This window comes from Photinus pyralis, unplaced genomic scaffold, assembly GCF_008802855.1.
Source record: "Photinus pyralis isolate 1611_PpyrPB1 unplaced genomic scaffold, Ppyr1.3 Ppyr1.4_LG1, whole genome shotgun sequence".
NCBI lineage: Eukaryota > Metazoa > Arthropoda > Insecta > Coleoptera > Lampyridae > Photinus > Photinus pyralis.
Window position 1 is genome coordinate 11,872,765 of NW_022170249.1, and position 14,578 is coordinate 11,887,342.

The 14,578-nt window shown below is 35.1% G+C and overlaps 1 protein-coding gene across 2 annotated transcripts in view; it reads right to left on the reverse strand.

The window, feature by feature from the left end:
- LOC116159575 (zwei Ig domain protein zig-8-like) overlaps positions 1–14,578 on the reverse strand; it is a 631,052-nt gene that overhangs the window by 19,570 nt on the left and 596,904 nt on the right. For both annotated transcript variants that reach the window (XM_031472586.1, XM_031472585.1), the window contains exon 3: positions 1,177–1,387. In XM_031472586.1, coding sequence (XP_031328446.1) covers positions 1,177–1,387 — 211 coding nt within the window. The remainder of the gene's footprint in view (positions 1–1,176; positions 1,388–14,578) is intronic.

Sequence of the window (14,578 nt, forward strand, 5' to 3'; positions counted from 1 at the left end):
AGCGCACCCAACTTCGTTGGAAATTGGATAAATTTAGGAAATCTAGCAAGTGTGTGCCACATCACATAGAAAAGACCGACAATAACTTGTTCAATGTTTTGTTTTTAATATGTTCTTTTGGACAATACAATCTCCCCGTGTAATTTTTTATTTATTTTTATTTATTTTATTATTTATTTTCCCTCTCTTGTGTTGGGCCCTCCACAGACTTTCGCCCAATTACAGGACCCGCATAATGCTTTTTGGAGGTGCCGTGCATATCAAATATCGTAAAAAATATAGGCATTGCACTTGCAAAACAAAAGTTACATCGGTTTCCGGTTACACCGGAAGTTTGAATATGCAATCAGATAGATCGTAATGTCACATAAAATTATATTTAACAAATTTTTCGTCTCTCTCTAAGAGAGATATTGAGGTGACCCTCTTATCTCGAACGCACTGTATAGAAAACTGTGTACATGTACATCTGAATATCCTACAAGTTGTTAGAGCCGATTAATCAGCCTTACCAAAAAATTTCTTCCCTACGTTCCCAAACCACTCTCAAATCTTCAACACCACACGCCAAATACGTCCCCCTACCTTACATAGGACCGGTTTGGTTTTTCCTTCCTCCCTACTTTTTTTCAAAAACACGCTAAAAAATCTTTTCCTATTGTCCTTAAATATTTGCGCATTTTTCATTTAAAAGAACTACATTTTAAACTGTCTTTCCGTGAACAAAGGTAGGACAAATTCCCCTGCACCCCTCCCCTTTTTTCATTTAATTCCCCCTGCTATTCTTAACTACCTACTATATTTAGGAGGAAAGTAGGGGGGGGGGGAGGAGGTATTTGTCATCGCGTAAACTCTCCTCCAATTTAAAGTCACTTTCAAGTTGTTCCAGTGTTTCGGATATTCATTACACACATACGGGCCAGCACTACTTGTCGGTGGCAAAACGAATAATAATAGACATTTACCTGCGTACCGCCATATAGAGAAAAATCGCCTTAGTTGCTCGACTGCGTAACTCAAATATTGTTAAATGTATTCAGGCAGCAAATTTGCTTGTGTAAAGGATGCGATGCGCTTATACGCTTCGGTAACCGATCCTTTATCAAGTAAAAAATCGGAATTTTTAATATGTATTCATAAGGATATTTGTATGGAACTTATTAATTTTGAACTTACCGATGACGTTCAGTCTGTAAGCTAAGGACATTTTTGGTTCGGTGTTGACTTGACACTCGTATATTCCGGAATCTCGAAGCTGAGGAAATTTGATCTGCAACGTCCAGTTATCCGATTTGTCCGGTCGTATTACTTGAAATCGCTGATCCGATGTGTATGTTAGGATACCCGCGGTCAGTATATGTAAATCCCTTTTGCGAATCCAAGATACCTGTAAACAACGGTTTTTGTTATTTATGTAGTGGAGGAAAACCAAATATTGGTCTCGATTGTTTTGCGCTTGAAAAAGCAGTGTTTTTCGTGTGTTTTATTCGACAATAGCTTCGGGGCAATTGTATTTTGTATAAACATGGAAATAATGCTATGAATTTATAAAAAAAAGTACATGAATACCACACGTTTTTAGCAGACAGTGTTCAAATGACCGCCATGTGTAGTTAGCAGTTTCAAGGAGATAAATTGAGCTTTAAAAATCCTATCAGGTTGCCCTTTTGCTGCTATTTGGTAAACTTCGTGGCAATAGAAAAGGAATAAAAAAGTTTACCTTTCGTACATTTTAAATGTTATAGGAGAGAATTTACATTGTAAATGCGAATTGTTCTCGATAGTATTAGCAATGGAAGCCCACGAGGGTGATTATCTTAAACATCCAAGAGAAATTGACTCGATCTTTCCAGATTATATATTGTGAATAACTACTTGATTTATGTACTCGGGTTAATGTTAGACATTTCCGTTTCCCTAATGACAGGTATAACGTACGACCATTTAACTCTCACTTACGTTTAAAATGAAGATGAATTTGGTGTTGTACCCTAATCACTCCTGTCCACATTTCATGGTTTAAAATGTACGGCTTCACATATTCGCATAACTTAAACGAGGAGGCGTGCGGAAATCAAATGTCGCATTCTACACAATATTTGCACATTTATACAGATCCCCAGAAACAAGGGTAAACTAGTCGCAACTAGTTATATATGTGGAGAAGGATAATGACTGTGACGCATTATTAAAGCACACGACATAAGCAATACAGAATATGATCACGCCAAAATAACCATAATTTTGGGATCTGGAAACCTCCCTTAACTAATATTGAAGAGCACGTGAAATATATTTTACACATTCTGCCCTAATTTATATCTCAACATGTATTTGTAATAGATCTCTGTGTGAGATCTAACAAAGGACGATGTTCATTTCGCTCGCTATTAACAAAACCCGTTGTTAGCTAGAGGTCGGATTACTGTTACCCGTTTTATTAAAATTGGATAACCACTCACGTTTATTGTTTGTAATAGCTTACACAAATTGTAAGAGAAGTCAAACTATGGCGGATTAAGCTTTCTAACTAGTGATGTTAAATTACATGTTTTTTTTAAAGTGCGTAATATTACGTGTAAAATTACCAATTGTTTATGTTTTTTATGTATTTTATGGAATGTATGTAACTTACCATTTTTTTAAAAGCCCGTAATTTTACAGTAAAATTACCAGTAATTTATGTTTTTTACGTAATTTACAAATATTTTGGTAAAATTACCTGTCATTTATGTTTCTTATGTTTTTTTTAATATTCTATAAACCTTTTTGAATTTTGTGAGTGTTTGAAAATAAAAACACTTGTTAAATTATATATTTTGGTGTATTAAATAAAATACCCAAGCAGTAGGTATTTCGCCATCACGCGTCGTTTGGAGGAAGAAGTTCCAGATCGCGAATTAGAGGCTGTATCATCTTCATTAAACCAAACTAAATTCAACGGTGAATCGTTTACGTTGGTAGTACCGTTGATGGTCTGTGGTAGTACCGATCAAAATGTATCAAATAGGTATTACATTTATGTAAATTTACAAAAATTACGGTTTTTTAAATAAAAAACGTAAGTTACGTAAGTTTCATAAAAGACATAAATTACATAAAAAAACCGACCTCTTGTAAGTTACGCGTAATATAACCGTTTTTTATGTAACTTACAAATCGTTATTTTACAATCCACATCACTATTTCTAACATTTTTACAGTGACAGTCATATTTACTTTGGTTGGGGATTCCGGAAATATTGTTAGGACGGATCCTGGGACGGATTCACCTAAAAACTTTAATAGGGAGGATATAATTGTTTTTTTTTGCTGGCTTATCGTAAGTATCGCCTTTAATCTTTTAGTAGCAGTATTTTAAAACACCTATCACAAGGAGGGGCGTTATATTGTTAAAATCTACATATAAAAAAAGAATCTTTATTGTAGACGCTCTTTGCGATAAGTATTGACACATATTACGTACTGGTATTGTACAATACCTTAAAATTGATTTTTTGGTTGTATATTTTTTGATTCGATCTCGATTTCTGGTGGTTAACGGAAATTTGTCGAAATCACGAAAGTATTGGCGGTAATGTCAGTTAAAATCACGTCATAGGGGACTTTATCGAGTTGGTCGAACCGAGACTGCAAACTAAATTTAGACTGGGTTTGTCTTTTGGTGGCTGCTCAAAAATTCTTTACTTCACTGATTTATTTATTAAGTTTCGCCCAAAAATTCAAAAGTATATATTATAATAAGCGAATAAACGCGTTTTGCCGCTCTTATGTAAATGTCCATCGACGTATAGGTGCCTAATTTGGTTACATACTATCTGGTAGTTAATTCATAAAAATTCGTTTGGTTTATTCGAAACTTCTAAAGTTGGCGAACTAGACACTTTGCTCCGATAGCGCTATTTATGGAGAAATCTATAAAGGCGCCACACCGTTTTGCTAAAGCTTACTGCACCGCCCGAGGGGCGGCGACCCCATCTTGTTAGTTTAAAAATCCTAATAGTTGAGGAAATTTGAAAGGAAAGTGAAAAACTCCCCAAGACGCGATGTATGATAACAATTTATTGGGATTTGTGGTTAATCTTGATAACGAAACATGCATCTTTACAACTTCTTTATTTTTCAGCTCAGTACTCACATTTCATTGTCTACCCTTAACCTTCTTTCAAGTCATTGAAAGCGGTAACTTCGAAACACAAAGACATTTCGTCCCCACTTCTTACGTTAGGTGTTTTGAGATTAGTTGCTATAATCTGCGTTTCAATGCGAGATAAACAGCATCAAAATTTCAAGTAGATTTCCCTTGCAATAATACAAGATATTAGCGCGTAGCAGTTAAATTTTATGTGCAGAACTTCGGGATGTTTGAGAGAACGCTTATATACCGCCGGTTGTACCAATATTGTATTGTTATATTAGACTTCGTTTCGTGTTTACTTGCGTCATGAATATTATCGCGCAATTAATGTAACACATATTAACTGTTATGCGTAAACGATACGAAAACGCTGCTTATATGTTTGTTAGGAATTTTTGATAGTAATTTGAGTCTTATGAAGCAATTTGCAGCCTAGTGGTTTCATTTAGGCTAAGTCCAAAGCCAAGAGATTGATATAACATTAACCACGAGGCTTTTTTTCTTACAAATTATATAACTAGAAAGTACAGGTTGGTGAGATTCATGTTTATATAGTCTATGGGCCAACTGGCTAAATTTAAGGAAATGGTATAATTTGGGGGTACCAATTTTCCTTTTTACCACGGTTAGACACATACATTAGGATGTAAAAAAACGATAATTGCCATCTCAAAGTGGTAGCTAATAGAAATGGCGGCCAATCCAAGATGGCGGATGTTGAGTTTTATAAAATGAACTATACCTATCTTTCGAACTATTGGTCCGACTTCATCATTTTCTTAAATGAAAGCTTTTGTGTGTGCTACAATATTGGCCCATATGAATAAAAGGAAGCAAATGCTTATACTTGCAAAATTCAAAGTAAATACTCGTAAGTGCTCCTTCACACTGGGCGATTTAGCAGCGCTGCTGAGCAGCAGGACAGGGCGCAGTGCAACGCTGCTAAACCATGCTAAAAAGACCAGTATGAAGGGGCAGTTACGAGTATTTACTTTGAATTTTGTAAGTATAAGCATTTGCTTCCTTTTATTCATACGGCCCATTGTCATAACTACATTTCCGATAAAATCAACAATTAGTAACTAATGCATGAAGTAAACGAACGGAATTTTTTTTAACTCTTAACATTTAATGAAAACTAAATTAACCCCATCGTTACTTTCAAAAGTTTCATATACACTAAAATCTGCTCCTTCATCCTTTCTTCAGTGACGTATCCACAAGTTGGCAGTTTGCATGCGCTTGTACACTTTAAGTTATTAGCATTACGTAATGGTAGTTGTCAAGAGCCAGTTTGGTAATTCTACGTGAGGTGATATGGAAGCCAAACTTAGGGTTATCTTTCATCTTTTTGCTGCTTCCGGAATAGCATCTCTTTGATTTTGACGCACAATTTTCCAATGTATTTTTTGTTTTATATAATCTACTTATGTCAAATTATTGGCACAGTATATACCTTTCCATCAATATTAACAAACTCTTTGCTGATGTTATGGCTAAAAGCCGTATTTGATCGTATTTTTTGCAAGACAGTCAGTCTTGTCAGTTGTAAAGTTCTTGTTTACCGTTAAGCGGAAACGTGTGTCACGTTTTACGAGGAAGTTAGTGGAAGTGCTGTGTTTATCGAACAGACGTCGCTTATCTGAAGCCTTTCTTTAAGGTTTTCTCAGTACTCGTTAAAGGGAGTTTTTTCACCATTAAAGAGCCAATTTTACACCTGTCATTACAACGAACCCAGTGTCGTGCAAATTGAGATACAAGTTCAATTAAAGTAGAGAAGTGAAGGTTTAGAAACATAATCCGCACATACCAATTTCATCATCATTTGTTATTTGATCATGGCTCTTCAGCTACAATATATCTATAGACGTAACTACAATGATTTTTGTATTTAGTAATTATTTTAATTTTAATTCAATTGTTTGATCAGCTAAAGCTGTGAATAATCGTTTACTTTTGGTTGTCTTATGAGATTTTGTGTATCTTCGGTTTGCAATATTTATTAAACCGAATTTATTTTTGCGGATCTTGCATATTTTGATATCCTTTGTATTTACATGATACAATTGCATATTTTAAGATGTATTTAAATTTTTGTTAGATTTAATCGATTTTAATTTCAATTTTTAATACATTTTTTCGGATTTTTATAACGGACGCGATAATGAAACATACTGCAAAAGCCGAAAGGAAGATTTATTGATTTAATTGATGTTTAATTTCATCATTTCTAAACTATTTTATCTTTCTCTTTCTCTACGGTGATGATGGGTGATATTGTGGAAGGTTTGGAAATTGCTCCCAATAGTTTGTCCTTTTCTAATGCACCTATTACTTTAGTTGATGTAGAGTATAGTTTCTCTGCTTAGTGCTTATAAATTAATTCTTAGCGACAGGAGACAATCATTTCGTGCAGAAAACTTAGAGAAACATCTTATTGCTAGTGTTTATCGTAATTCCTTTTTTATTAGAAATTATGCAACATATATAATTTTGTATACGTGTGCATATATATCAAAACTGTTTGCATATTTTTCACTAATATTCTGCATAATATGCGCATAATTTTACCATTCATTGTGTATTAATACAGGCAGTAAAGAACATTCGGGAAACAATTAAAAAAATCATTTTTTAAAATTACTTATTAACAGTTGATTTTATCGAAAAAGTACTAATAACAATATTTATAGCACATATAAAGAGCTTTCATTAAAAAAAAGATTAATGAAATTGGATCAATAATTCCAGAGATATAGTTTACTTTATAAAACTCTACATCCGCCATCTTTGATTGGCCGCCATTTCTATTAGCTACCGCTTTGAGATGGCAATCATGATTTTTTGGCATCCTAATAAACCTGTATTACCACTGTAAAAAGGAAAATTGGTACCCCCAAATTATACCGTCATGTCGACTGGCCCATGGACTAATAAATAATGGGGTTAAATTTCATTTAATTGTAGAAAAAACCGGCCCAATACCCCTTTGTTATCTAGAAATGCGTGTAGTTGGTACATGTTTAGTCATTAGGTGGTTAAAACAGATCATTAATACTTTCGAATGATTTTGGAATGAATAGATGAAAACAAAAAATTTTAGACGGAATTTACCTTAAAGTGCGGACTACATTTTTGTAGGGCGTAGTATGCTAAAGTGATAATTAAAGGTTTCTTTCATAAATTTTTTTAATTACCTCCGTGGAGGGGGGGGGGATTATTCTACACCCCCGGAGAGCGTAACAATATTGTCTAAATGCGCGAGGGCAGTAACGCCAATAAGTCCAGTTCGAATATGATCGATTAGCCGTTGAAAACTCGCGGGAGTGTTTCGAAGCCCGAACGGCATCCCATTAAAAGGATATAAGGTAAAAGGCGTTACAAAAACCGTTTTATCGCGATCCTCTGGGCGTACGGTCATTTTGCACGTAGGCCCAACGTGCCATAAGGGAGGTAAATGATAGCAATCGGCGACCGTAAGGTACTTCAATCGGTGGTAATCAATGCAGACTTTTACGGCCCCGTCCTGTTTGCGGACCACGACGACAGGCGCAGCTCGGGCGGAATCGCATTCTTCCACCACTCTCAGTTCCAACATGCGTGCGAGATGGGAAAAGATACTGAAGTACGTCGCGTGTGGTTTCGTATAGATCCCAGAAGTATGCCACCGCGGGGTCGTCTTCGGCGGGGGCTGGTCCAGGATATGATCCGAAGAGGTGCAGGAACTGGACGGTTCTTCTGGCGAACACTGACACGTTGGTGTATGTAGGACAGGTGGCTGCTTCACTTGGCCAGAAGTGCGAGAAAAAGAATTCTTCCGCCGGTTTTTCCAAGTACTTGACTGCGTGGCGGAGTTGCCTGCGAAGATGTACGTACCTTGGGGCGATTGAGGACCAATCTGGCGTCGAAAATAAAATCTATGCCAAGGAGGGGTCCGGGGAGGACGTAGATGTCGTTGGTATTACCTCGCGCTCGAGGTTTCTGTCACTTAAGCAGTTGCTGCACATTACCCCTGGGGCTCCACAACCGTAGCAATGAAGTGGTGGTTTTGCGATTTGTGTGGTGGTGCTGGTGGGATGTGGTATCAAGAGGTTTAGGGGTTACCTTGTCGCTTCCGTTTGCAACATTCCTCTCGGACGCTTTCTTGGGATCTCGAGACGTCGAAGTACCGTTGGACGGCTTACCGGAGGTATTGGTGGCGGCGGGCTCTAGCCACGTGTCCTCTACAATCTACAAGCTGTTTATGCTCGAGGAAGAGTTAGGTGAATGAGGCGAACTTGATGCGCGGAACGGCCTTACGAAATCGAGGACGCAACATCTGAGCTAGAAGGCCCCGTTTGGTAGCTCATCTCGGAGAATCTTCGCGATTAGGGTGCGTTTCTCGCATTCACAAACCTTACTGTGGAGTGTGGGTATCTTTTTTAGAAGCAAAGGGTTTCCTCAGGATCTGGTCCGGTCAGAAGTTCTTTAGAAGCGGGTGACTTCGGCGAAAGTTGCAACAGTGCTTTTTACACTCTGCCACCAGGTTCGCTCTAGTAACATGATTATGCATCGGAGCGCGTTCTATTCGCTAACTCGCGCTCGCAGTCACGATTCAGTTTATATACAAAAATAAAAATATAAAAAATAACAATAGTTTATTTTTAAAGTGGCGGCCAAAACTAACTAGTTAAAAATCTAAATGGCCGCCATTTTGAAAAAAAGAATCTTGCGGTTAATTTTTTATACCGTTGTCTTGGATTTTGGCAAATTTCATTGTAATAACAAAGTTATAATTTTTTTAATGAAAAATACAAAATTGAGCCACCATCTTGGATTTTGACTGATTTGCTGGGCCAGGATTAATAATAATAATGATAATGAATATGTTAAAATAGACACTTTTCACAATAAAATGCAGAAAGAATCATTTGTGTTACAATTTTGCAATCAGAATTTCTGACGGCAACAGTCAGCGGTTGTCACATTATGTCAGGCGTTGTGGCGAAAGGTTCAAGCATTGATGTTGCAACAAGACTACGCCAGTGATGCAGAAATTCTGGTGTGTGTGTTTTTTTGTTTTTTAATAACACGGTCTACACCGGTTTATCATGTAATTTATTAATGTGTAACTACTTCTGTGAAAAATATTGAATAACCTAAAAACTACGGGGTTTAGGCATAGGACACCTCTTATAAAAATTGAAGAGCATACAAAAGAATATCGAATAGAGAAATAAAATAGTGGTCGTTCCATTTGAAAAAAAATAGTTATACATGTATAGAATTTTAAAATATGGAAATTTTTATTTTTTTGTGAACACCCTGTATCGCTAAATTCCACTTTCTCATTACCAAAGTGTTGCCTTTTATTCAGATTAAGATTATTGATCAAATGTTTTTCTTAACTTTAACATCAAAGTCGCTACGATTTATTAAAGTGAAGCTGGCTTATATTCGGAAAAAAATTAATATTTTGGCAACATTGACAAAAAACCAAACAGTGAATAGGTGTCCATGCATAGGTTAAAAATGACATCGAATCAGCTAAAAATATATAGGGTGTTCCATTTAAAAAATCATTGACACCGTAAAAATGGGTCAACCTGTACATTATAATTAATATAATTTCTGTAGACGCGCAACCATCTACAGTTGTCATTTGCACAAAAGGTTTTTGAATATTTTTCACCCGGTATGAGCTAGGAAAAACCGACGCGCTGTTGCAAGACCCTGTGTATACAGTGTTGTTCATTTAGAAGTAGACATAGGGTTTTTCTATGTCTACTTTTAAATGACAAAAACCTTTCTGAAAGACGTTTAAACTAAATTAACATGCGCACGCATTTTGCACTATCATTCTAAATTTTAATAAAGACTACAGTAAATAGTATGCTTTTAGCAGATTGGGTCGCTATTTCCCCTAAGTTTTTTATGTGATCCTCTTCCACAAAAATTAAAACATTCAGTTTCATATCCACCGTTAAAATTGAGGGTTGAGTACGGTGTCTTATGTGGATCGCATTGAAACAACCACTAATTTTAAAGTAATCAACACAGAAAATAAGTCTCTTATGCTCCGTGAACTGTTACCCGCACTATACCACTTGACAATATCAACTTTTGCTTCAGTTGAATAGATGGCACACCAACAAAAATAAAAATACGGAAGCCAAAGCAGTAATATTCCAATTAATTAATATGATCGCCAGATCTTCATTTGTTTTAAGAAGTTATTTTGGTTGCATAAATTTAGGCGCCCTTTAGAAGAGTCATTTAAAACTAGGCATAGGAAAACAATGCACAAATCCCTATGTCTACTTCTAAATTAATATCACTGTATACAAATTACCTACATATTTTTTCTGTATGCGTGATCATCCTTCGAAAATACCTCAACCCATTTTAAACGACAACTGCAATAAAATGTTTTTCCAAATTTGGATATCAAAGGCACTTTTTTATGGGGCGCGATTGTCTCACCTGCATTAACAATTATGAAAGACATTTTGAAAGTGCAATTGTCCTATTTAAATACCCTGGACGCAAGTGACCCGGGCGCAAATGTCCATGACTCGAATTACTCTCGTAGAAAATAACTGATTATTAAATGATGAATATGTGTACATATGGAATTGAAATTCCATTGTAATGGCCCGCCACAACAATGAAATGGAAGTCTAGCAAGTTGTGAATAGTACATTGAGCAAACACAAAGTTGATTATCTAACGGAAATCATTTATAAAATGGATTTACGCTTTAATTTCCCGTTGTACAAATTAATTTCGACTTTATACTCATTAATTTTTCCCATTATTTACGTGTAACGTCACCGTATATTTAATTTGTACTGAACGCATACCGTTTTCCACATTTATTTGAGAGAAACCTAATTTCAACAGACATTTCCGTTTACAGTGAAAACTGTTACATTTACTTTGTCATCCAATGTATATGTTCAAAAACCTTTTTTATGTAGAGCATTTCTTATCGACTAACCCAATTTGTTATATAGATTTGAAATTCTGAACATGTATCAAAGAACTTCGTCGCAAATGAAATTTCCCCTCTCTGTATTCGCCTAAAAAAACGGTTCGAAATTAATATCAAACGTACATTATTTCTAAATAGAATGTAAAATGAGTGAAATGGATACGCTAAAGTGGTCTGAGTGTGCTGTGAGCCTGAGGGGATGTTCCTAATTCAAAATCTCTTACAAATGTATTTCGAAGTTTCCGTCGTCGTGAAACTTGTCTATAATAAATGAAACGAGCTATTTCCCTCTAAACACAGCTACTACAATGCTAACTAAACTGGATGCAATCGTGAGCGTATTGTGCAGTCCAAGTACATTATTGTTTTGCATCACAAGTGGTGCCCGTTAATTGGGTGATTTCCAACTAAAGAACCGTTATGGCTCACATCACTTTTCTAACGACGTGTTCGGGATCAAACAGCAAACTGTTCGATTCTATATAAAAATTATCGAAAACGGCCAGATAAAACCATTTATAAATAATGGAAAATTCGACCAGATGTGCCTTATTTAAAGCGAAAAAATTACGCATCTACACAAATTTCTAAAAAGAAAAACAAACACTGAAATACAAATTCAAACGAAGTGATCAACACTTTGTGTTCATTCGTAAAAATCCAACAGATTTACTTAAAAAATTATAATTACATCCAGGGTGGCTCAATATTATTGAAAAGGGTAAAACCAAAACAACGTCTGTGTGACGTAGTTTACACAACAGTATTTTAAGACCGATGTTTCCTGACATAGCTTCTTATGTAAATACATTTGACTACATGAAAAAGATCTGTTCTATAGTTTTAACAGAAACCAGCTATATCGTATAACGAGTTTCACTCATTTTTTAAAGACACTAATAATATATTTAAAGAAATAAGGGTATTTCATTAATGTGTAGTGATTCAATTGATTAATTAGAAAAAAACGTCTAATTTGTTAGTACATACAAGCAAAGGCACATTTAATTACTTTTTATTATTGATTTACCGTATTATTAAGTTACTTTGATTAATAGCAAAGAAATTTTTTCATTAATTCATATTATTAATGTACCGTATTTATAAAGTTGCTTTGATTAATAGGAATGGTAATACTCGGTAGCTTGCCCTACATAATTATTGTTCTGATCGGGCGTGAATCCACAAGAAAGTTTTACCGGGGGCGATTAAATAAAAGTACAGTGTAGGTATAGTGTTTTAACGCAAAGTATAAATATTGTTATGTATAGTACGTCATGCGGACGTGTTATTTGGTATCAGTACCTACAGTAATGTTAGGTCACCCTGCATGTGTTTAGTTTCCTTGTTTTTGACGGTAAATGTGGTTGCTAGTTTAGAGTGAACACAATTTCGATCATGTTATTCTTGTTTTGTATCAGATTTATTTGAGGGTGGTTTTGTTTAAACAATCGCATTGTTTGTTTTGTTTACTTTATTGTATAGCTGAATTACGTGTGAAACGATAAGGGCCATCTCTAAGTACGTACATTGTCTTATTTTTAAATCTCCGGCCATTGCGATTAGAGTTTGTTATCGTTATGTAAAGCTAATTAAGTTTCATCGCTGATAAGAAAGCATGTGTGTTTAATTTTGACGACGCATGAATTTTGATAAAGAAATAGTGGCGGAGGGTGTAGCAGGGACGAATCGTTAAGAAGAAGAGACGGATGTGAAACAAGGGTTTTGTTGGTGATGTTTTTTTGTTTTTGTTTTGGTGAACGCTTTTAGTGTATGGCAGTCTGTATGGTTGGTAGATAAAGCTACAATAACAAAAATCTAGATTGAACTTTCAGATACTGGGAGTTTTTAGAAACCTATTTAGGTCTATAGAATTAACACAATAATACACTTTAAATGTATGATTATTTAGTATAAAATTGTTAATAAATGTAAGAACTACAGAACAGCTAGATATTCGATCTCGTGATTGGAAGCAATAAATAAACTTTTACTAACTTACTTTAAGGAAAGATATATTGCTCCCGATAACGCTTTTAATTGTTCCGGTGTTTGAAGAGCCAAAGCGGATTTTCTGTTTGATGAATTTTTAGATAAGACCATTTCTTTTCTTTATGGACACATAAGGCGTAACTTCAATGCATTCTTCTTTAATTTCGACCAGTTTGAATTTCAATTAAGAATCTAAGAGTACCTACTTTAATTATTTTATCTCTATTGAATAACAAACATTTTCCTAGATGTGAGTGAATTTAATTACGTGCAAGAACTAAGAAACCTGAATTTCTCATTATACAATTTTAATTATATTTAAATTAAGTTTCGGGATAAATAGCGTTTTGGAGTGGTATGAGTATACAAACATGTTTATGCAATACAAAGGGATATATACCAAATTACGTACAACCAATAGCATTAAGTTCACAATATATCATCCAAATTGCATATATTGCTATCAAATGTTCAAAAGCTAACGAGATAAGTGCTGGCATTTAGCAAATGCACGAGGTGAACCAAATTCGCAGGCAATCCCGACACAAAAGCACAGCCGTAATGATTCATCGTTATTGCTTGTTGGTGTAAACAAAAAATTCCTAGGCCATATTTTCTCTGGGCGCTTTTAAATTAGTTTTTCGAGGTTAATAAGATTGCGCCCGTTGTAAATTTTCCGCTGTAAGCGAACATTTAACAGCTTCGAAAGCAATCGAAATATATATAACAGAAGTTACCTAATTGAATCATGATCATCCGTGCGTGCGACGAGGAGCACCAAAGCAAGGAGAACACATTTGTCACAAACGGTATCACAATGTGACGATTAAATCGGAGTTACGATTTAACTTTAACCCCCTAAATCAGCGAAATGTGCAAAAGGATTATTGAGTCTTGGAACTACTGCATTAGCACTATTGTATTCCGCAATTTTCTTACCGACATTTTACACGAATTACATTCTCATTAATAAGCTTGTTCTGCTGTACCTATTCAAATCCAAGATTAAGCGTTAAATTCACAATGGATATTTACATAGGTACTATCAATTTGTCTACCTCACACTGGATTCGGCTTACATTTATTGATCTACTGAAATAATCACGTTTAATAGAGATAATCCCATATCTGTAAACGTTCAGAATTTTACTCAAAATATTTTCATTGTATTACGATATTGACACGAATAATCTTTAATCTTTAAATGTTCCAGCTATCATAGTATATAAACTATATCAGTGTCGTCAACTTACTATAAACTAGTGCATCTACTAACAGAGCAATTTATACATATAAATAATATAAAAAAAGGTCAAGTTAAAGTACTGTAAAACACTTAAGTAAAATAGACAAAATATCACAGAATATTAGAACACCAATCAGTTAGTAGGAACTCATCAAAAGTGTAAAAAGCGTTATTCTTAAGGTAACTAATCACAGCATTTCTTAATTTACTCATAGGCAGTGTTTTTAAA